Genomic DNA, 25,555 nt, shown 5'->3' on the forward strand with positions numbered 1-25,555 from the left:
AAGAAGGCAAATGGAATTTTGTCCTTCATTGCTAGAGGGATGGAGTTTAAGACTAGGGAGGTTATGTTGCAATTGTATAAGGTGTTAGTGAGGCCCCACCTGGAGTATTGTGTTCAGTTTTGGTCTCCTTACTTGAGAAAGGACGTACTGGCACTGGAGGGTGTGCAAAGGAGATTCACTAGGTTAATCCCAGAGCTGAAGGGGTTGGATTATGAGGAGAGGTTGAGTAGACTGGGACTGTACTCGTTGGAATTTAGAAGGATGAGGGGGGATCTTATAGAAACATTTAAAATTATGAAGGGAATAGATAGGATAGATGCGGGCAGGTTGTTTCCACTGGCGGGTGAAAGCAGAACTATGGGGCATAGCCTCAAAATAAGGGGAAGTAGATTTATGACTGAGTTTAGGAGGAACTTCTTCACCCAAAGGGCTGTGAATCTATGGAATTCCTTGCCCAGTGAAGCAGTTGAGGCTCCTTCATTACATGTTTTTAAGGTAAAGATAGATAGTTTTTTGAAGAATAAAGGGATTAAGGGTTATGGTGTTCGGGCCGGAAAGTGGAGCTGAGTCCACAAAAGATCAGCCATGATCTCATTGAATGGCGGAGCAGGCTCGAGGGGCCAGATGGCCTACTCCTGCTCCTAGTTCTTATGTTCTTGTGTTCTAAAAGGACGAGTGTTGTCCGAGGGTACGGTGCTAAATTGGGGGAAGGCTAACTACAACCAGATTAGGCAGGATTTGTTGTTTGGGAGAGGCTGTTTGAGGGTAAATCCACATTTGACATGTGGGAGTCTTTTCAGGAGCAGTTGATGGGAGTGCAGGACAGGCATGTGCCGGTAAAAAGGAAGGACCGGAAAGGCAGGATTCGGGAACCGTGGATGACCAGGGAAATTGAGAATATTGTCAAAAAGAAAAAAGATGCATATGTGAGGTACAGGCAACGGGAAAAAAAGATAAAGCACTTGAGGAATACAAGGAAAGTAGAAAAGAGCTCAAGCAGGGAGTTAGGAGGGCAAAAAGGGGTCACCAAATGTCCTTGGCAGACGGGATTAAGGAGAATCCCAAGGCATTTTGTACGTATATTAGGAACAAGAGGGAAGCTAGAGAAAGTGTTGGCCCACTCAAGGACAAAGGAGGGAAATTGTGTATCGAACCAGAGGAAATAGGTGAGGTCCTTAATGAGTATTTTGCATCAGTATTCACAAAGGAGAGGGACACGTTGATTGGTGGTGTCTCAGAGGGATGTTATTACGAGTGAGGAAGTGTCAGGTGTGTTAGAAAGCATTAAAAGACAAATCCCCAGGGCCAGATGGCATCTATCCCAGATTATTGAGGGAAGCAAGAGATGAAATCACTGGGCCTCTGACATAAAATCTTTGTGTCCTCATTGGCCACAGTTGAGATCCCAGAGAATTTGAGGATAGCCAATGTTGTACCGTTATTCAAGAAGGATTGCAAGGATAATCCGGGTAATTGTAGGCCAGTGAGCTTGATGTCAGTGATAGTGAAATTGTTGGAAAAGGTTCTCAGAGATAGGATCTATGCACATTTGGAAGTGAATAGTCTTATTGGTGACAAACCGCATGGTTTTGTATGAGGGAGGTCATGTCTCACTAATTTGATTGAATCTTGTGAGGAGGTGACATAAATGATTGACGAGGGGAAGGGCTGTGGATGTTGTCTACATGGACTTTAGTAAAGCATTTGATAAAGTCCCTCATGGCAGGCTGGTGCAAAAGATTAGATCACATGGGGTCAAGGGTGAACTAGCTGGATGGATCCAGAATTGGCTTGGCTATAGAAGACAGAGGGTAGCAGTGGAAGGATGTTTTCAGAATGGAGGTCTGTAACTCGTGATGTTCTGCAGGGATTAGTTCTGGGACCTCTGCTCTTTGTAATATATATAAATGACTTGGAAGAAAATGTAGTGGGCCTGATTAGCAAGTTTGTGGATGATACTAAGATTGCAGGAGTTGCGGATAGTGATGAAGATTGTCAACAGGCTGCAAAATTGGGCAGAGAAATGGCAGATGGAATTTAACCCGGAAAAATGCGAGGTGATGCATTTTGGGAAATCCAATTCAGGTGGGAGCTATCAAATAAATGGCAGAACCATCAGGAGCATAGAGACAACGAGAGATCTGGGCGTGCAGGTCCACAGATCCTTAAAAGTGGCAGCACAGGTGGAATGGTGGTAAAGAAAGCATATGACATGCTTGCCTTCGTAGGACTGGGTATTGAGTATAAAAGCTCAAAATTTATGTGACAATTATATAGAACATTGGTTAGGCCACATTTGGAATACTGTGTCCAATTCTGGTCACCACACTACCAGAAGGACGTGGAGGCTTTGGAGAGAGTACAGAAAAGGTTTTCCAGGTTGTTGAACAAACTGGGATTGTTCTTCCTCGAGAGACGGAGGCTTAGGGACGACCTGATAGAAGTTTATAAAATTATTAGGGGTATAGATAGGGGGAACAGTTGAAGGCTTTTGCCCAGGGCAGAAATTGCAATTACAAGGGGGCACAGGTTCAAGGTGAGGGGGGGGAAAGGTTCGGTGGAGATGTGCGGGGGATGTTTTTACACAGAGGGTGGTGGAGGCCTGTAATGCACTGCCAAGTGAGGTGATTGAGGCAGATACGTTAGCGACCTTTAAGACGTATCTGGATGGGCACATGAACAGACGGGGTATAGGAGAATACAGGCAGTTGGTCGAGATAGGATACGTGATTGGGGCAGGCTTGGAGGGCTGAAGGGCCTGTTCTTGTGCTGTTTTGTTCTTTGTTCCTCCCTATTCATGTACTCATCCAGATGCCTCTTAAATTTTGCTAATGTGCCTGCTTCCACCACATCCTCTGGCAGGGTGTTCCAGGCACTCTCTACTCTCTACGTGAAAAACATAGCTCGCACCATCTCCCTTAAACTTTCCCCTTCTAACCTTGAACCTGTGCCCCCTTGTAATTGACACTTCCACCCTTGGAAAAAGCCTCAGACTATCCATCCCGTCTATGCCTCTCATAATTCTGTAGACCTCTATCAGGTCTCCCCTCCGCCTCCGTCTTTCCAGTGAAAACAATCCTAGCTTATTCAACCACTCCTCATAGCCACCGCCCTCAAGACCAGGCAACATCCTGGCGAACCTTCTTTGCCCTATATTGCACAAATGGTGGAGGATGGTCGACAGTGATTTTTCCCAAGGATCAATGTTAGGATCCTGCTTTTTCTGTCATACCTTGTTTGGGGAAAAAGCTCTGGTAAAGGTATATTGGTGGGGTGTGAATTGGTTGTTAAAGGCACTATTTACATGTATGCTGTTTTGGATATAGGGGTACAGAGTAAAATTTCAAAATTTGCTGATCTTACAAAACTTCGGAGGTGTGGGAAACAGTGGGGACGAAGCAATCAACCGCAACAGGACACAGTTAGGTGAACAGAATGAGCTGTATAAACTTTGCTTGAACCAGGTTCACATTGGCAATACCAAATAGTGTTTGGCTCAAGCAGGAACTTCATATATTTATTCCTAATTCCGAGTGAAGTTAACCTCTGCATCCTTTCATTACTTAATTCCAACTCTAACATTGCCCACATCTCATTCTAATCACTGCGAAAACCTTATTCCCATCTATTGACATTGACTTAGTATATCCAGTATACACTTCATCAGCTTCACAAGTTCCTGCCTGTATGTTATGGTGGCCACAAAGGACACTGGGGATCATCAATAGATCTCCCCATGAACCTTATGGAGTATGAACTTCCCTAATGAGCGGGCGGGAGATTGCCCAATGGAAAATGAGCAGCGGGAGTTTCAAACTCGCTGCTTCAACCTGGGCCGGTATTCTACATAGAAGATAGAAGCAGGAGGAGGCCTTTTGGCCCTTCGAGCCTGCTCCACCATTCATCACGATCATGGCTGATCATCCAACTCAGTAGCCTCACCTGCTTTCTCCCCGTAGCCTTTGATCCCATTCTCCCCAAGTGCTATATCCAGCCGCCTCTTTAATATATTCAAAGTTTTAGCATCAACTACTTCCTGTGGTAATGAATTCCACAGGCTCACCACACTTTGTGTGAAGAAATGTTTCCTTATCACTGTCCTAAATGGTTTACCTTGAATACTCAGACTGTTAGCCCTGGTTCTGGACACACCCATCATTGGTAACATCTTCCCTGCATCTACCCTGTCTAGTCCTGTTAGAATTTTATAAGTCTCTATGCGATTCCCCCCTCATTCTTCTGAACTCAGGCGAGAACAATCCCAACCTAGTCAATCTCTCCTCATATGACAGTCAGCCATCCCTGGAATCAGTCTGGTAAACGTCGCTGAACTCCCTCAAAAGCAAGAACATTCTTCCTCGGAGAAGGAGACCAAAACTGCACACAATACTCCAAGTGCGGCCTCACCAAGGCCCTGTACAATTGCAGCAACACATCCCTACTTCTATACACAAAACCTCTTGCAATGAAGGCAAACATACCATTCGCCTTCTATATTGCCTGCTGCACCTGCAGGCTTACCTTCTGCGAATGGTGCACAAGGACACCCAGGTCCCACAGCACACTCCCCTCTCCCAATTTACAATCATTCAGGTAGTAATCTGCCTTCCTGTTTTTGCTTCCAAAATGAATAACCTCACACTTATCCAAAGTATACTGCATCTGCCATTGGTTTGCCCACTTGCACAACCTATCTAGATCTTGCTTTAGGATCCCTGCATCCTCGTCACAGTTCACCCTCCCACCTAATTTAGTATCATCTGCAAACTTTGAGATGTTACATTTTGTTCTCTCATCCAAATCATGAATATATATTGTGCATAGCTGGGGTCCCAGCACCGATCCTTGTGGTACTCCACTAGTTACTGCCTGCCAATTTGAAAAGGACCCTTTAATCCCTACTCTTTGTTTCCTCTCTGCCAACCAGTTTTCTATCCACCTCAATACATTTCCCCCAACCTCATGCGCTTTAATTTTGCACAATACTCTCTTATGCTGGACTTTGTTAACACCTTCTGAAAGTCCAAATATACCACATCGACTGGCTCCCCCTTGTCGACTTTACTGGTTACTTCTTTAAAGAATTCGAACAGATTTGTCAAGCATGATTTTCCCTTCATAAATCCATGCTGGCTCTGACTGATCCTGCCAGTGCTTTCTAAATGTTCCGCTATAAAGTCCTTGATAATGAATTCAAGCATTTTCCCCACTACCAATGTTAGGCTTACTGGTCAATAATTCCCTGCTTTCTCTCTACCTCCCTTTTTGAATATCGGAGTGACATGAGCTACTCTCCAATCTGCAGGGACAGTTCCAGAGTCCATAGAATTCTGGAAGATATGTATTAAAGTCATGAGGGAGGAGCTGGCCAGAGTTGATTGGAAAAGGAGCCTAGCAGGGAAGACAGTGGAACAGTAATGGCAGGAGCTTTTGGGGGTTATTAGGGAGGCACAACCGAAATTCATCCCAAGGAGGAGTAAACATGTTAAGGGGAGGACAAGGCATCCATGGCTGATGAGGGATGTCAAGGACAGCACAATGGCTAATGAAAAAGCATACAAAGTGGCGAGATAGGTTCTTGATTAATAAGGGGATCGGATTATGGGGAGAAGGCAAGAGAATGGGGATGAGAAAATATCAGCCATGATTGAATGGCGGAGCAGACTCGATGGGCGGAGTGGCCTAATTCTGCTCCTATGTCTTATGGTCTAAGATGACCACCAATACATCCACTATTTCTAGAGCCACCTCCTGCCGGAGGAGGTGGAAGCAGGGACGATAGTAACGTTTAAGGGGCATCTTGACACATACATGAATATGATGAGAATAGAGGCATACGGACCCTGGAAGTGTAGAAGATTTTAGTTTAGACGGGCAGCATGGTCGGCACAGGTTTGGAGGGCTGAAGGCCTGTTCCTCTGCTATACAGGATGTACAGATGGTTGACAGCTTCAAATTCCTAGGTGTGCACATCACCAACAATCTGCCCTGGTCCACCCATGTCGACACTACGATCAAGAAAGCATAACAGCACCTATACTTCCACAGGAAGCTGAGGAGATTTGCCATGTCCACATTGACTCTTACCAATTTTTACAGATGTACCATAGAAAGCATCCTATCTCGCTACATCACAGCTTGGGATGGCAACTGCTTGGCCCAAGACCGTAAGACACTAAAGAGTCATGAACACTGCCCAGTCCGTCACACGAAACCGCCTCCCATCCATTTACTGTCTGCACCTTCCACTGTCTTGGGAAAACGGGTAGCAGAATCAAAGACTCCTCCCACCCAGGTTATTCTCTCTTCCAACTTCTCCTATCAGGCAGGAGAACATGCATTAATGGGTTCTAAAACAGTTTCTTCCCTGCTGTTACCAGACTCCTGAATGACCCACTGAACTGATCTCTCCATGCATCTTCTCTACTGAGTAGTGCTTCACCCGATGTCTGTGTTGATGTATTTACATTGTGTATCTGTCACATGTCCTATGTTTTTTCATGTATGGAACGATCTGTCTGGAACACACAGAACAATACTTTTCACTGTACCTGGGTACACGTGACAATAAACCCAAATCCCAAATCTGCATTCTGTTTCCTCCACCCCCCCCCCCCCCCCCCCCCCCACCAATCACTAATCATTTTGCTTTTTACTTTTGTTTTGAATGTCCGAGTGGAATGTGGTGTAATGAAGCTATAAGTGGCAAGTCAGAGACTGTAGCCTCGGGGAGGAGGGGTTGGATAGGGTTACAGTGCTAGCAAACGTGGAAGAGTGTACTCGGGAAATCTGGAATGTGCAAGCTCAGCCAACTTTAACAGTCGGGCTTCATTTTCATAATGTCCAAATCCATTACCTGGCCAGCAAACAAGTAAACCAGGAGGCTCCTGGATGGCACTTGTGGAATCAATCCACGGCAATCTGTTAAGTATGTTTCTGGATGCAATCGTGGAGGGGGGAGTCAATTACAAGGGAGGCTCAAACCTTCTTGGTGGGGCCCATAACATTTAACCTGACCTCATTGCTGCCCCACTCGGGTCTATGATTATTATTGCAGATTGGGTCCTGTTCACATCAATGAGCCTCAGTCTGCATATTTGAACAAGGTGTTGCCAGCTTTGGGCATGTGTGGTGTTTGCCTATTCCGGAGAGCTCGAGAGAGAGCTCGAGAGAGAGAGAGCTGTTTAACATGAGGAAGGCAGCAATATGAGATGGGTAAATTGCCGCCTTGGTTTTAACTGGTGTCCGCCCCCACCCTAGACACGGCTGACTTTGCAGTTGGCAGTGAGGAAATAAAATCAGGGCCTCTGTAAATGCAATATTGATTACCATTGCTTCATTAAATTAATTTTAATGTTCTTGCATTACTGTACCAGAAAATAAATCTTGTCATTCTCTCATCACATTCAAATTTTTGAATGTATACATCTGCACGGTCACCAAACCAACGGATTGTGTGCACGAGTATACTCATTATTAAATTCATTGCAGCCTTGTGCATTTTTAAAGTACTGGAGACTTTAATAAGTGAACATGATCTGAAAGTAACCCCAATGAGAAAACAAATGAAATCCCTGTCTAATGTAGTAATTTGCATGAAGCCTTGCATTAAGCTGAAACTGTGATTACAGGACAACCTGGCTGTTAATTGTCTGCAGTCTTTAAATATGCACTTTTTTGGAAGTAGATGATAATTAATAGGTCTCGTTTGCTGTTAAGCTCCAAATTGCAAATGTCTTGATACTGTACGTTCAAGAATTTGCAAGTCTAATTGTGTTCCAGCAGGAGCAAAATTGATATAATCATTCAGTATGAGTTCTGTGTGCTGATTTGAATAAAACATTTAGTCATCATTAAACTTACTTCTTTCCCCTTGGAGTGAGAGATTTTGTGTAGGAAATTAACCAAAGTGAACTGATCATTAATATAGTTTTCCAAACCTCTTATTTAAAAAAAAAAATAATAATTATATGTACCTACATGAAAGAATTAGCAAGCCTGCTGTAGGAAATACAAAACAATCATGGATTTTTTAGTCACACCTACATTTTCTAGTTTCCTTCAATCATCACTATTTTAATGGAATACATTGCCAACTGTTGATTGAGAAAATGATTTAAAAGGATTGTTAAACTTCTGGAAAGAAAATAGTTGAATATCACTCTCTTATTGTGGAGAATGAAGTTACCATATTTCGGGCTAGTTAGGATGTTCAATGTGAAGAAGAGAAGGTTAAGTGAAATGAAATGAAATGAAAATCGCTTATTGTCACAAGGAGGCTTCAAATGAAGTTACTGTGAAAAGCCCCTAGTCGGCGCCTGTACGGGGAGGCTGTTACGGGAAGTGTAGATATGATGGATATCCAAAATCATGAATGGATTTGATAATTCCTCTTTATTTGCTATTTCCACTGACAGAAGGGTTGGTAAGCAGAGGGCACAGATTCTAGATGATAGACAAAATAACCAGAGGTGTGACATAAGAGTGGCACAGTGGTTAGCACTGCTGTCTCACAGCACCAGGGAACTGGGTTAAATTCTGGCCTGGGGTGACTGTGGAGTTTGTACTTTCTCCCCACGTTTGTGGGTTTCCTCCCAGGTGCTCCGGTTTACTCCCACAGTCCACAGATGTGCAGGTTAGTTGGATTGGCCATGCTAAATTGCCTCTCAGCAGGTAAAGTGGGGTTACGGGGATAGGGTGGGGGAGTGGGCCTCGGTAGGGTGCTCTTTCAGAGGGTTGGTGCAGACTCGATGGGTCGAATAGCCTCCTTCTGCACTGTCGGAACTCTAGTTCTATAGGAATTCTTTTGAGGATTCTTTCTTTCATTCTGCAGATGATTATAATCTGGAGTGCACTGTCTGAAAGAGTGGTAGAAGCAGATTTAACTGTAATTTCAAATATATATCCAATTCTCTCTTTATAGGGAAAACTGCAGGGCAAAGGGGAAGAACAGGCATGTGGGATTAGTTAACCGCTATACCCAACAGCTGAGACAGGCAAAGGCCTGGTGCGCAGGCAGGGGTGGGGTGCTCTTAAGAGCAGGGATTTCCTTAACAATAACCTAATAAGTAGAATACATAACTTTTCCAGTTCAGCTGCTCTCCCATGACTCTGTGGTCGCTAACAGGAGCACAATGGAGCTGCACATGAAACAAAGACAGTCAGCAGCAAGAAGGGACTTTGGGTAGCCTCCCAGATCGCTGGCCAAGAAATTCAGTAAAAATACAGGACAGGTGGCATCCCAGTAACATGGGAAAATTGGCTAAATTGTGGTTCGATCCTGTAAAATAGAGAATGTTTGGTCATCCTCCTTTTTTCATCTCTTCGTGCCTTGATAAGTGGCACAATTTGTCATTTGCTTAAGTGTGAGCTTAGTGAGAAAACCTTTCATGACAAACCGTATTACAATACACGGGGGGTAAACTGCTGACGTGTTAACTACATTGTCCGGGAGGGGTAGGAACCTTTTTATTTCCGTGATATAATACAATTAACATTTTGCAACCCACACTTTACTAAATATACAAATTAGAAAAAAATTACCATCTTCCAGTTTTCTTGTGGCTCGGGGTGTTTCTCCCTCATCACAAATTGCTGGTAATTTGCAACATAACAATGGCGTGCAACATTCACGTGCTATTTTTTGTGCCAGATTCCAACTGATTATTTTGTTTGCGGTCAAACAAACAATTGAACCAGCCTGCTACTCTGAAATATGTATAATTTATTTTTTGGATGATGTTGACTTGGGATTTAAGATCATTTCAGCGATCATACGATTTATTAAGCTGATGTCCTTGGGTAACCGCTCTTTAATACTACTCACTGCTGTGTACTTTGAAAATAATACCTACTGAAAATTAAAATAAAAAGTTACTTATAAAAGGTAAGAATGTTGAATATAAAGTTATAGTTTTGTTAATGAACATGTTGTATCTGGTGAAAGAATCTTGTCAACAAATGTGCTCTCATTTCAGTGTCCTTAATTGGGCATGAGTAGAAGATTTACTGAAGTTTTATATCATTGTCGCTCCATTTTAATAGACCCACCTTTCGAATGTTCAAGCATCCGAACAGTTGCTCAGAAATTATATTTCAAGTCAACTCCCATCAAGAGAAGCTCAACTCAACACCTTGAAGACAACTACAGAATTTGATGTCCTTGTTGTTGGTGGAGGGGCAACAGGATCTGGCTGTGCTCTCGATGCTGTTACTCGGGGTGAGTACTTTCTCACTTCAAAAGTTTGCATTGTTTTGAGTGTGAATGTGTCTGCAGTGCTCTTTCATACATAGACATAAAGTCCGGGGGAATTTTCCCTTTTTTTTCTCCCAAAGTGTCGGGTCCCGGTGAGAAAACCAGCGAGAGTCCTGCCGGTGGTGGGAAAACTCACTGCATATTTTGCCTCTTTACAAGATGTTTTTATTTCCCCCACATGATTGACGTCGCTCTCGTGGTGGCTTGACTCTTATTCGCTCATCCAGGGAAAACATCATCACTGTAATCGATGGGGCATTCCTTTTAAGCGCCTCCCCAGCACTTCAGGTCCAGTCAGGGTGCCAGGAAAACAGCACCACGTTTCGCTGAGGGAGCTTTCAACAAACTCCTGGATGGTGTTGAGCCGAGGCATGACATCCTGTACTTGCAATCGGCCGGACGTCCAGCAAGAAAGGTCACATGGGAGGTTGTAGCTACGATAGTGAGAGCCAACTCGCTGCATAAGAGGACGGGGCTATAGTGCCGAAAGAAGATGAATGACCTTTTTTGCGCAGCCAGGGTATGTCTGCCTCCTCATGTTGCACCCCTTCACACACCCTTCATACCTCCATGGTAATCTCTCACTCAGCCACCTCAGTTGACCAGCCTGGATCATCCTCGCGTCCTCTGGATGCCACAGACCCGAGCCGGTCTGAGGGGGACATCTTGGAGGAGGCATCATAGCTGTCACCTGCCCCGTCCACTAGCGCAGATACTCCCACCTCGGTGGGATTAACTAGTAGACAGGTTTATGGGTCACTCACTGGTGAGCACCTCACAGCTGAAGATCCACAGCAGGTGGACAAAGAAAATCCCAGTGGTCCAGCTTGAGAGATCCTGGAGCCCAGGACTCTGCTGAGACACCCTGGATGCTGATGGTAATCTGAGCGTTCACCTCCGATATCCCCTTCAGAGGTGAGGTCGCTTGGTTCTTGTTTTTATAGAACTGTTGTAAATGGTGCTGGTGTCACATCACTCTGATGCCGAATGAATATTAAATGAGGGGCGGAAGTCCTGGCGGGAGGGCTGTCTAATATGGTGCTGATGTATTTAAAGGAGGTTCACAACTTCTGTGGCGAGATTCTCATTACGCCACCAGCGAGGTGCCTAGAAAATCAGAAAACGCAATCTCGGGTATTTTGCGAAATATGAAAATGCGAAAACCTTGAAGTTTGAGAATAGTTGGAAACCAGGATGTTAGAAAGCTGGTACTAAAGAGCAGTGCGTTTACCATGTGCTCTCTTTCCCTATTGCCTACCTATTTGTAGGTAATGTGCGGCTAGATTTTTATGTTCAATATTTTTCTTTTTTTTTACTTGCTTCAGATAAATTACGTCAAGGATTTTCTGGTACATTTCTCACTGATTTTTGTAATGGTTTTAACTGCATTCCACACAAAATCAATTGTTCAGCGATGCTGACTATAAAAATGTACTACTGATCGGAATTAGATAGTTAAACCTGGACTTGACAGAAAGAAAAACTTGTCTTGAAAGGTGCCTTTCATAACCTTAGGATGTCCAATAGTACTTTACAGCCAATTAAACATATTTGATGTGTAGTCACTGTTGTAATGACATTATATTCCTCTGAATTTACATAAAGTAATCCTTCTAACTGAGTTGGCTCTTTTGGGGTCTAACATACTTTCTTTATGTGCATAGTAGGAGCCACACAATACAGATCACAGTGGCAATGGTATATGCACTATATTTTGTTTAAGAAACATACTACTTTGCCCGTTTCCGTGCTTTTGCTTTAACTTTGACCACAAAATTGTGAAAACACCAACAAATGGCCAGTTGGACGCTCAAATGAAAGTCTTGCTCTATCCATCTAAATTCTAAAAACTGCATTGGTGAGTTCTTGCCTCTGTTCGGTGTCACGCAGTTTGACAACACAAAAGTTTCAGAACCTGAGTGAACAGAAATTAAAATACTTTAATGCAGTGTGTGGAAGGAAGAATGTTAGGCCGTCAGTATTCACTTTGCATCAGACCAGGAAAGCTCCCTCTTAAAAATGTGTTGTCTGGTATGAACACAACATGAGCATTAGCGGCCCTTGAAGTCTATTCCACCATTCAATAAGATCATGACTGAACTAACACACCCCATAGATACCCTAATAAGCACAAGCAGCACAATTTGTTTTGTTTAATCATTTCTTATCCTGTCAGTTAATTGGAAATGTTAGCCTAAGATTGCACCTTTTGAGCGTCATTAATTTGGCTATTGATTAAATACCCAAATAAACAGACGACGGCATAAACTTTATTAAGGAGTCCTCGATCCAGAATTAGGCTGCTTATTTGCCTAAGTGGAGGGCTTGGTACCTGTTTCAGGTGGACACCCTGGACGTCCATGGAATCGTCCTAAATAAATATAATAATAATCTTTATTATTGTCACAGGTAGGCTTACATTAACACTGCAAAGACGTTACTGTGAAAATCCCCTAATATCCACACTGCGGTGCCTGTTTGGGTACACCGAGGAAGAATTCAGAATGCCCAATTCACCTAACAGTACGTTTTTCAGGACTTGTGGGAGGAAAGCGGAGCACCCGGAGGAAACTCATGCAGGCACAGGGGGAAGCGCAGGCTCTGCACAGACAGTGACCCAAGCCGGGAATCGACCCTTTGACCCTGACGCTGTGTAGCAACAGTGCGACCATGCAATATTGCAAGTGGCATACTTCTGTTTAAGAATGATTGGAGGTAATCTGCCCACCATATTGGACTTGTAGGTGCTTGCTGTACACAATCTACAGCTTCATCTGTTCTAAGCTATAACTAAACCTAGTGTTGAATTGCTAGGGTTTTGGTGAACTAGAGATGAGCCCACTGACTCTCACATTCACATGGTCCATCTCCGACACTTGACTTCCCATCCTTGACTCTCTGTCTCTATTTCGGGGATTGATTGTCTACCAATATTCGTTACTAGCCCACAGTCTCTCCCAGCTACCTCTGTTCCACCTCTTTAAACCAGGCATTGTCAAACTCGGGGGCGCGACCCCGACACACTGGATGGTCATGGGCGGGTGTTGGGAGGGTCGCAGAGCCGTCCGTCGCTGTGCTCCAGATCGCTCACGTCTGCGCGCAACAGCCGGCCGTTAACAACGCCGGCTGCAAGCGGCCTTCAAAATGGCTGCGAACATGTAAAAAAATACGGCAGCATTGCACGTGCGTGCCCGATCATCGGCGCGCATGCGCAGTGTGGCTGCTTTTTTTGTAAACGGCCGCAGCTTTTTGTTTTAAAGTTCAGGTTGGTTTTATTCATTTTATTCATTCAATGGGTTTGCAGCTATCTCCGGCTACCCGCGTGTGCTGGGTGCAATAGATCATATCTATCGGGCTCCATGGCAGTAACGTCTAATGTTGTCAACCATAAAGGCAGCACGGTAGCATGGTGGTTAGCATAAATGCTTCACAGCTCCAGGGTCCCAGATTCGATTCCCGGCTGGGTCACTGTCTGTGCGGAGTCTGCACGTCCTCCCCGTGTGTGCGTGGGTTTCCTCCGGGTGCTCCGGTTTCCTCCCACAGTCCAAAGATGTGCGGGTTAGGTGGATTGGCCATGATAAATTGCCCGTAGTGTCCTAAAAAAGTAAGGTTAAGGGGGGGGTTGTTGGTTTACGGGTATAGGGTGGATACATGAGTTTGAGTAGGGTGATCATTGCTCCGCACAACATCGAGGGCCGAAGGGCCTGTTCTGTACTGTACTGTACTGTTCTATGTTCTATAAAGGCTTTCATTCAACCAATGTTCAACTAGTGCGTGATGATTGGAAGCGTAGAATGCATGTTTGTGCCAGGTACCCTGGAAGTTGCGATGACTCCATCTTGAGTCACTCACAGATATCTCAGCTATTCGAAGAGCCTGACCCAATACAGGGATGGCTGCCTGGGAGTAAGAAAGCGCTGGGTAGTAACACTTGTGCGTCAGCTTTTGGGTGCTTTGGAAGAGAGGTACAATGCATCTCACTGTTTCACACACTCCCTAATGAAGCCGACCATTGGCATTCTGAAGATGCACTTCTAATGTTTGGACTGCTCAGGTAGGACACTGCAGTACACTCCAGATAGGGTCTCCCACATTATTGTTGTGTGTTGTGCCCGTCACAACCTGGCACTGCAAAGGGGTGACCCCTTTCTGGATTGAGAAATGGAGGAAGTTGAGAGTTCCTGAGCAGGATTGAGGAACCTGAAGAGGGAGATGAGGGTCAGCTACCATAGGACAACGCCATCAAGGAAACACAACATGGAAGACATACATGTGCCACTTAATCACTATCTGATTCCAGAAGTGAAGTGCAGATAATGAGAGATGGCCACATTTTCCTGTTCCACAAGGCCATTTCACTGCATTGAAAGGGATGTCCAACCAGTCACGCCCAACAGTAAGTTCAGGAGTCAGACTTGTATCTTCCAGCTTCACGATGGACTATGCCATGATCTCTCAGACAATCAGCAGTGCACCCTGTATGCGTTTGTTTTGGGAAGTGAAAGTCGGCACAACAGCGAAAACGCTGCAGAAACTTACTTGATACCGTCATCAGATCATTAATGGAAAACTACAGTGTCTCCCACTCAGAACAACTCTTTTACCATCTCACACTGCTTTCTCTCAGACTCACTCTTTAATCCCCTCCCACTACTCCCTTGCAGACTCACCCATATCCTCTCACACTGCTCTCTTCCAGACTCACTCTTTAATCCCCTCGCACTGCTTCCTCTCAGACTCTCATTGGCTCTCACACTGCTCCCTCTCAGACTCACTCTTTTACCCTCTTGCAGTTCTCCCTCTTAGACTCATTCTTTTACTCTCTGTGGTAGTCAGCATTGATTGTATAATAGAGGTAATAAGGTGAGGCTCCTGTACAGGTACGGGGCTCGGTCCCTGCCTGCTGGCTCTGTCCAGTAGGCGGAGTATAAATGTGTGTGCACACCGAGCTGCTCCCGTTCTGGTAGCAGCTGCTGGAGGCCAGACATCTTTGCTTAATAAAGTCTCGATTACTCTCAACTCTCATCTCGTCATAACTGATAGTGCATCACCCTCTCACACTGCTTCCTCGCAGACTCACTCACATCCTCTCACACTGCTTCCTCGCAGACTCACTCACACCCTCTCACACTGCTCCCTCGTAGACTCACTCACATCCTCTCACACTGCTTCCTCGCAGACTCACTCACACCCTCTCACACTGCTCCCTCGTAGACTCACTCACATCCTCTCACACTGCTTCCTCGCAGACTCACTCACACCCTCTCACACTGCTCCCTCGTAGACTCACTCACATCCTCTCACACTGCTTCCTCGCAGACTCACTCACACCCTCTCACACTGCTCCCTCGTAGACTCACTCACATCCTCTCACACTGCTTCCTCGCAGACTCACTCACACCCTCTCACACTGCTCCCTCTCAGATACACTCACACCCTCTCACACTGCTCCCTCGTGGACTCACTCACACCCTCTCACACTGCTCCCTCTCAGACCTGCTCATTTATCCTCTCACACTGCTTCCTCGCAGACTCACTCACACCCTCTCACACTGCTCCCTCTCAGACACACTCACACCCTCTCACACTGCTCCCTCTCAGACACACTCACACCCTCCCACACTGCTCCCTCTCAGACACACTCACACCCTCTCACACTGCTCCCTCTCAGACACACTCACATCCTCTCACACTGCTCCCTCGTAGACTCACTCACACCCTCTCACACTGCTCCCTCTCAGACACACTCACACCCTCTCACACTGCTCCCTCTCAGACACACTCGCACTGCTCCCTCTCAGACACACTCACACCCTCTCACACTGCTCCCTCGTAGACTCACTCACACCCTCTCACACTGCTCCCCCTCAGACTCACTCACACCCTCTCACACTGCTCCCTCTCAGACTCACTCACACCCTCTCACACTGCTCCCTCTCAGACACACTCACACCCTCTCACACTGCTCCCTCTCAGACTCACTCACACCCTCTCACACTGCTCCCTCTCAGACACACTCACACCCTCTCACACTGCTCCCTCTCAGACTCACTCACACCCTCTCACTGCTCCCTCTCAGACACACTCACCCTCACACTGCTCCCTCTCAGACACTCACATCCTCTCACACTGCTCCCTCTCAGACACAGTCACACCCTCACACTGCTTCCTCTCAGACACGCTCACATCCTCACACTGCTCCCTCTCAGACACGCTCACACCCTCACACTGCTCCCTCTCAGACACAGTCACACCCTCACACTGCTTCCTCTCAGACACGCTCACATCCTCTCACACTGCTCCCTCTCAGACACGCTCACACCCTCTCACACTGCTCCCTCTCAGACACACTCACACCCTCTCACACTGCTCCCTCTCAGACACAGTCACACCCTCTCACACTGCTCCCTCTCAGACACACTCACACCCTCACACACTGCTCCCTCTCAGACTCACTCACACCCTCTCACACTGCTCCCTCTCAGACACACTCACATCCTCTCACACTGCTCCCTCGTAGACTCACTCACACCCTCTCACACTGCTGCCTCGTAGACTCACTCACACCCTCTCACACTGCTCCCTCTCAGACACACTCACACCCTCTCACACTGCTCCCTCGTAGACTCACTCACACCCTCTCACACTGCTGCCTCGTAGACTCACTCACACCCTCTCACATTGCTCCCTCGCAGACACACTCACACCCTCTCACACTGCTCCCTCTCAGACACACTCACACTGCTCCCTCTCAGACACACTCACACCCTCTCACACTGCTCCCTCTCAGACTCACTCACACCCTCTCACACGGCTCCCTCTCACACTGCTCCCTCTCAGACTCACTCACACCCTCTCACACTGCTCCCTCTCAGACACACTCACACCCTCTCACACTGCTCCCTCTCAGACTCACTCACACCCTCTCACTGCTCCCTCTCAGACACACTCACCCTCACACTGCTCCCTCTCAGACACACTCACACCCTCCCACACTGCTCCCTCTCAGACACACTCACACCCTCTCACACTGCTTCCTCTCAGACACACTCACATCCTCTCACACTGCTCCCTCTCAGACACTCACATCCTCTCACACTGCTCCCTCTCAGACACTGTCACACCCTCTCACACTGCTTCCTCTCAGACACACTCACATCCTCTCACACTGCTCCCTCTCAGACACTCACATCCTCTCACACTGCTCCCTCTCAGACACAGTCACACCCTCACACTGCTTCCTCTCAGACACGCTCACATCCTCTCACACTGCTCCCTCTCAGACACGCTCACACCCTCACACTGCTCCCTCTCAGACACACTCACACCCTCTCACACTGCTCCCTCTCAGACACACTCGCACCCTCTCACACTGCTCCCTCTCAGACACACTCACACCCTCACACACTGCTCCCTCTCAGACTCACTCACACCCTCTCACACTGCTCCCTCTCAGACACACTCACATCCTCTCACACTGCTCCCTCGTAGACTCACTCACACCCTCTCACACTGCTGCCTCGTAGACTCACTCACACCCTCTCACACTGCTCCCTCTCAGACACACTCACACCCTCTCACACTGCTCCCTCTCAGACACACTCACACTGCTCCCTCTCAGACACACTCACACCCTCTCACACTGCTCCCTCTCAGACTCACTCACACCCTCTCACACGGCTCCCTCTCACACTGCTCCCTCTCAGACACGCTCACACCCTCTCACACTGCTCCCTCTCAGACACACTCACACCCTCTCACACTGCTCCCTCTCAGACTCACTCACACCCTCTCACACTGCTCCCTCTCAGACTCACTCACACCCTCTCACACGGCTCCCTCTCACACTGCTCCCTCTCAGACACGCTCACACCCTCTCACACTGCTCCCTCTCAGACACACTCACACCCTCTCACACTGCTCCCTCTCAGACACGCTCACACCCTCACACACTGCTTCCTCAGACACACTCACACCCTCTCACACTGCTCCCTCTCAGACACACTCACACCCTCTCACACTGCTCCCTCAGACACACTCACACCCTCTCACACTGCTCCCTCAGACACACTCACACCCTCTCACATTGCTCCCTCTCAGACTCTCTCCTTTAGTATTGTGCTCCCTTTGAATTGCTCCTGCTCAGGCTGATTCGTATCCTCTCACTGATCTTGCCTTGCTTCCCTATAAACTCACAATTCCCCTGTAATGACTTCAGTCACTGTAAAATTCCCTTGGCTTACTTATCAAAGGGTGAACCTCCTGTATGCACAGCCTCTCCTTTTAATATATCTTGCAACTAGTTAAATCTGTAAGTACTGGCAATGATGTGAAGCACCCATTAGATTTACAATTAATATCCTGTTACCCTCAAATACTAGTTGGAAAGTGCTTTAAATAATCACAAGCACATGTCCGTAAGCTGTGCACTGTCTCACTTGATCGTTCACTGTCTAGCAGTGTATTGTCTGAGTTTTATATTAATGGTTTCCCTCAAATAGGTAGCTCTTATCAACACCACATTGATTCAGAGTTCTGATTGCATAAAACTAATTTCTTGACTTGATTAAAATCCCATACCTTTTTTGTAATTAAATTTCTTATTTACCACCACCCTCAATTCCACACCCAACGCGCAATTTAACTAAATGGGAACATAGTCCCAGAACGAGCGCTTGAGCTGCATGTTACCCGGCGCTCGCGGCACCAAGAAACACAACGCTGTCCAATGTCCCGATCTCTGGAGCCCCCGACTCTACCCCTGAACCCTCTCCCTCCCAAGTCCCAGCTCATTATGAAGGGGTGTTTCTCCCACCCCCGCCGCACCCCTCAATGGGTACAAATTTGGGAACTTATTTGCACCCAGCTTGGTGGCTCTACCCTGTGAAGCTTTCACTCCCTATTCCAGACCTGTACAATTCGAGCTGGTATCACAAGCATCTAAAATGCGGCTTTTACATGTGGAGAGCACTCCCGGTCCGATGACTGCCATGTGAAAAATGCCAGCTTGGCAGTGCCAACCTTGTACAGTGGCAGTACCCCTACCAGCTGCCAGTGCCACCTGGGCACCTTGACAGTGCCAGGCTGGCAGCTAGGCTGGCGCTGGCTATGGAGGGGGCATGCATCTGTGGCCCTCTGATCCCATGGGAGACCCGCATGAGTGCCATTCTGTCTGGTCCCTGATTGTGGAGACCAGTTTTTTTTTCCAAAAAATATACTTTATTCATAAAATCTCTAATAAACATTACGGAACATTTTGAATTGTCTTGACTGTTCATTTCCATCAAAGTTACACATTCACTTGTCTTTCTTCCATTCAATTAGGATGACATTACACACATATCCCTCTTTACGTTACAATTCTTTCTTTAAATATTTACATTGTCATGTTTCTTTTATACATTAGAGTGTTGAAGACCCAGACCGAGGGGTTTTACACTGTTACCCACCCCTCGGTGTACATTTGTTGGAAGCCCTTACACAGTGGTCTTTCCCCATTGCGCCTTGGCGGCAACTGCCCCAAGCTTTGGCGCTCACTCGAGATCTCCGAGGCGAAGGGGACAGATCCCAATGCCCAGGTGCCTCAGGAAACTGCATATTACAGTGAAACTAGCTGTCTCGCTCTGATATGCAGATCTGCCAAAAAGTGATCCAGCCCACAATGGGTAATTTACATCACAATGCCTCGCGAGATTGCGTTAGATCTCGCGAGGCGTTGCTAGCCAAGTAGATCTTGGCAGCAGAGCCTCCTGGCTTCAATCAGCCACATTGCACCACGGTGCACTGCTTCTCGGGTGCAGCGTGGTCATTCAATCATGTCCTATGTTGTTATCCAGAGGTGCCTCCGCATCATCTGTAGTTCAGATGCTAACGTGGACCAAGTATTCTATCTGGGTTCACCCAATTGTTCACTGCTTATAGTTTGTGTTTAAAGGGAAGTCAAACAGCTATCAAAAGAAATTAAGCAATTAAGAATTATGAGACGATATTGTGGATCACCCTTTACTAGTGCAAAAATATTCGCATCATTTCTACGTTAGATTTTCCTTCAGATCAGTTTCATCAAATTACTGTGCAAAGAAACTGTCATTACCAGTGTAATCCCTGGGCCTTTTCAAAAGTTTTCAGTGTGAAGCTTGTGCGTCCTATATTTACATTGACAATGTGTGTAATGTTTGTTACCACTTCCATGGACCTGCGAATATAGTCCCTCTACAGGGAAATGCGTGTTGCACACAATTACAAGTTGTGGATTTTTCAAGAGCATCAAGTTCATGAGAAGACCATCAACTCCTTGTCACGCACTATCTTGAATTGAACATAATCCTGCATCGTCATTAGGCCGAAATCCTGAAATTCCAATCTAATTGCATCCGAAGAAATGCTGCAGGTGGTTCAAGAAGGCCCATCACCATCTTCTGCAGGCGGTTAGCGACGGACAATAATTATGGCCTTGTTCACATCATGCTCAATCCATTAACAAATAATTCCCCTTTGCAGCAGTCAGTAGATAATTTAGAATAGCTAAAAATAGCCCTGTGGATGGGTGTGCCTGTTTTCTAGCTCCATCTTGCCTCTGGGCTATTCCTGTACAGGCAGGATTTTGATGAGCTGGAGGAGCAACACGCCCAAATGGGGCAGGTAACCGATTCAGCTCAATAAGAGCCAGAATTAGGCCAATGAAAGACATGTTCCAATTGGCCTCCTGTTCCTGGGGGTGAACAGCACTGTGGGTCCACCTGGAGTCCAGTGGTTCACGAAGGTGTCTCACCACTACCTTTTCAAGGACATTTAGGGATGAACTGCAAGAGTTGGCATTGTGATAGTCACATCCTGTGAAAGAATTAAAGAAATTATGGTGGAAGATTTAGGTGCCTGGAGGCGGGAATTGGAAGCAGACCACAGGCCCAGAACTCCAGGCAGGCGTAGAGGCCCTCCCTGTCTGACTGAGTGAAGGAACAGTTATAGGCTGTCCTACAGTGTTGGCTTGGTTGCTGAGTCTATTTTATTAAAAATTTTAAAATGTTGGAGAGAGGGCACCTTTATCTGGAAACGGGTTCTCCCTTCCATTCTCTTAATTCCCCTCCATTACAGCCTGCTACTCCATACCACCTCTGTCCAATTCCCGTACCAGCCTCCCCAAACAGGTGCCGGAATGTGGCAACTAGGGGCTTTTCACAGTAACTTCATTTGAAGCCTATTTGTGACGATAAGCAATTTTCATTTCATACTCCTTTGAAGCTGGAATACTTCTGATTAGCCCTCAAAGTTTGGCAACCCCCCCCCACAGTAGGGTGGGCATTTTGCAGACAGCGATCATAACTCCATTACTCTGGAAAAGGACAAGGCTAGGCCTAAAATCAAAGTTCTAAACTGGGGGAAGGCTGTTTCTAAGATCAAATATGATTTAGCTAGAGTGAATTGGGAGCTGCATTTTTAGCTGACAGGACAGTGGGACGCATTCAATAAGAAAATGCGTAGATTACAGGGCCAACATGTTCCAATCAAGAAAAAGGATAAGACCAACAAATCCAGTGAACTCTGGATATAATATAATAAGACGACTCAGATTAACACTGCAATATGAAAATACCTTATCGAGGAGTATGTAACATTGGATAAGGAGAAAAAGGGAGGCTTAGAACATAAGAACTAGGAACAGGAGTAGGCCATCTGGCCCCTCGAGCCTGCTCCGCCATTCAATGAGATCATGGCTGATCTTTTGTGGACTCAGCTCCACTTTCCGGCCCGAACACCATAACCCTTAATCTGTTTATGGCAGATATCAAGGGCTCAAACAGTAGAGGACCTTGAGGTGTATAGAATGTGCAAGAGGGAACTTGAAAAATAAATTAGGCGAGCAAAAAGGGGACATGAAAGGATACTGGCGGGTAAAATAAAGGAAAATCTTAAGTTTTGCAAGTACATTAAGGGTGAAAGGATAGCTCGGGAAAGAGTAGGGTCCATTAAGGACCATAGTGGTAATTTGAAGAGCCAGAGGACGTAGGTAGGATGCAAAATGAATACGGTGTATCAATGTTCACTAGTGAGAGGGACGATGTGGGTATATAAATCAGGGAGAAGGACTGGATAAAATTAAAGTAATTACACAGACAGGAAATTCTGAGTGGTCTGGCAGGCTTAAAAATAGTTAAATCTCCAGGGCCGAATGAAATGTATCCCAGGCTAGTGAGTGAGACAAGGGAGAAAGTAGCAGGGGTGCTGGCAATAATTTTCAATTAGAACATGCAGTGCAGAAAGAGGCCATTCGGCCCATCGTGTCTGCACCAACCCACTTAAACCCTCACTTCCACCCTATCCCTGTCACCCAATAACCCCTCCTAACCCTTTTTGGACATGAAGAGCAATTTAGGATGGCCAAACCCCCTAACCCGCACATCTTTGGACTGTGGGAGGAAACCGGAGCACCCGGAGGAAACCCATGCAGACACGGGGAGAATGTGCAGACTCCGTACAGACAGTGACCCAGCGGGGAATCGAACCTGGGACCCTGGTGCTGTGAAGTCACAATGCTATTCACTGTGCTTTTAGCCATGGGTTTCCTGGAATTCTCAGTGCTGCGAAACACTTAGAACATACAGTGCAGAAGGAGGCCATTTGGCCCATCGAGTCTGCACCGACCCACTTAGGGGCTGGTTTAGCTCACTGGGCTAAATCACTGGCTTTTCAAGCAGGCCAGCAGCACGGTTTGATTCTCGTACCAGCCTCCCCGGACAGGCACCGGAATGTGGCGACTAGGGGCTTTTCACATTGAAACCTACTCGTGACAATAAAGCAATTTTCATTTTCATTAAGAACTCACTTCCACCCTGTCCCCATAACCCAATAACCCCTGCTGAGCTTTTTTGTCACTAAGGGCAATTTATCATGACCAATCCACCTAACCTGCATGTCTTTGGACTGGGAGGAAACCGGAGCACCCGGAGGAAACCCACGCAGACATGGGGAGAACATGCAGACTCCGCACAGACAGTGACCCCGCAGGGAATCGAACCTGGGACCCTGGCGCTGCAAAGCCACAATGCTAACCACTGTGCTGCCGTGCTGCACTGCTATTCAACGCGACTCGTGTTGAAAAAGGGGCCTGAACTGGGAACATGTGGCTGAGGCCTCACATAGCCTCGTTTTTTTAAAAATGGGGAGCTATGCTCGATGGAACGTGGCATTATAGCGAGAGATCTCTGAGGCCCCCAAAAGAATTGCCGACCATTTCCCCCGAGCCTGAACGTAATATGGGAGGAACCCCTGGTTTCCCCTCCCTCCCCTGCTCCCGCACGCCCCCAAAACCTACAGCAGGCAATAGTGCGCGAGCAAAATAATCCCAGTTTGGTGCTGCCAGTGCCAACCCAGCACCTTGACAGTGTCAGCTGGGAACCCTTGGCAGGGCATGCAACTGGGGGCATCCGATCCCTTGGGAGACCCCCACTAGTGCTATTCCCGTTTGTGGGGACTGGTACCACACGGCCAAGGTCCCTGAGGCAAAGGGATTAAATCCAAAAGCCTCAGGTACCTCGGGAATCTGCACATTAGAGTAAAGCTGACTGTCTTGCTCTCATATGCAGATTTGCCAAAATGTGATCCCGCCCATTGTAGATCGCGTTGAGTCTTGTGAGACATTACAAGCCAGGTAGATCCCGGGAGCAGGGTCTCCCTGCTTTCAATGACCACGCTGCGCCGTGGCGTGATCAGAGGACCACGCCCTATAACTCTATAATTACTTAATTAGGGGCGAGGTAAAATAGTGGTTTTGATACAGCTTTTGTGGGACGGCACAGTGGGGCAGTGGTTAGCACTGCTGTCTCACGACGCTACAGATCCGAGTTCGATCCCGGCCCGAGTCACTGTCCGTTTGAAGTTTGCACGTTTGCCCGTGTTTGCTTGGGTTTCACCTCCACAATCCAAAGATGTGCAGGTTAGATGGATTGGCCATGCTAAATTGCCCCTTAATTGGAAAACAAATATTGGATACACCTAATACATAAAAAAAATGATGTAGTTCTTGCAAACCAGAGATTATGAGGTCAATCCATGGCCAGATGTGCAATTAAGTTCAATAAATATGAGGTCTAGCGCAAAAAGAAAATGGTAATCAGAATTGCATGGTTATTGTAAAAACCCAACAGACACACAAATAGCCTGCATGTGACTCCAGTGCCTCAAAAATGTGGAATTCTACAATCCTGTCTCAGTGGGGCGGGAGCTGCAGAATGTGATGAGCCGTCCAAAAAACCATTAATTTAGACGGGACTGAAAAGCCTGCTGGTAGGAAGAACTGCAAAATTCTACTCCGAATGTGGCTGAATGTTTAAAGCAAATAAATTGGTGCAGACTACAAAAGTACTCTTAACATGTGTGGGAAATAAAAACCTTTATGCAACAATTTCCAAAACAATTCCGCAAATTACTTTGAAATGCACAAATATATTGAAAATCAATCCTTAATTCTCCAAACCTTTTATTGTTTATTATTGAAAGAGCAAAAATGGAGACGAGCTATTGGCATCATAGAGACATCTTGATATACATGAATTGATTTGTTTTGACACGTTTACATTTCTGGCAGATTATAGTTGTCTTACTGTAGTTATAGTTATTTATTCCAATAATATGACTGGCACAGAAGAATATCTTTTCATCAGACTTTGTACCTCTCTGCCAGACCAGTGGACGCTTCAGCACGGGGAGTATCTGATCCTAATCAGAAAACAAACTCTGAAACAAATCTATAGCAAGCATTAAAAAACGTACAAAGGGCAAAGTACTTTAGGTGTGAAAATAGCCATAAGTAGTGTTTATAGTCTCCCTAACAATTGGGGAGTAAAGATGCAAAGGGTGGATATTGTGCCAGAATTTCTTCCTTTTCTGTTAGGAGATCCACAGAGTAGTTCTGTCAAATTTAATCCTCATGAAGCTTTATTCTGATGCAAAGAAAAATATTATAATGAATCACGATCCAGCAGAGGGCAGTAGAGTGGAGCTGCTGATTGGCTGTTGCGGGGAAAATTTGCATCAGTGCATTGCGGTCACCGTATCTTGAAGGTGGTTTGTGGAGGAGCTATTGTCAAGTGACAGTTAAACCCCAAACACTTGGTCAGTGTTTCCCTCCCTACCTCCTCCTCTAACCAAAAAAAAAAACAATAACTGTAGAGATGCCAGCCAAAGAGGGAGACTCTAGGGCAGGTAGAAGTAGAAAGAAGTTGAACCGTGATATCACAGCTTGCAGGTAAGTGATTGGCTGGTGACTGGTAAGTAGTTTTTCTTTTCCCTGAGGTGTTATCG

At 46.3% G+C, this 25,555-nt stretch overlaps 1 protein-coding gene across 4 annotated transcripts in view; it reads left to right on the forward strand.

Moving 5' to 3' along the window:
- The window catches only part of gpd2 (glycerol-3-phosphate dehydrogenase 2 (mitochondrial)), a 225,711-nt gene that overhangs the window by 123,935 nt on the left and 76,221 nt on the right, over positions 1 to 25,555 (forward strand). For all 4 annotated transcript variants that reach the window (XM_038789571.1, XM_038789572.1, XM_038789573.1 and 1 more), the window contains one exon: positions 10,045 to 10,219. In XM_038789571.1, coding sequence (XP_038645499.1) covers positions 10,045 to 10,219 — 175 coding nt within the window. The remainder of the gene's footprint in view (positions 1 to 10,044; positions 10,220 to 25,555) is intronic.

Source organism: Scyliorhinus canicula, chromosome 2 (genome assembly GCF_902713615.1).
Source record: "Scyliorhinus canicula chromosome 2, sScyCan1.1, whole genome shotgun sequence".
NCBI classification, from domain to species: domain Eukaryota; kingdom Metazoa; phylum Chordata; class Chondrichthyes; order Carcharhiniformes; family Scyliorhinidae; genus Scyliorhinus; species Scyliorhinus canicula.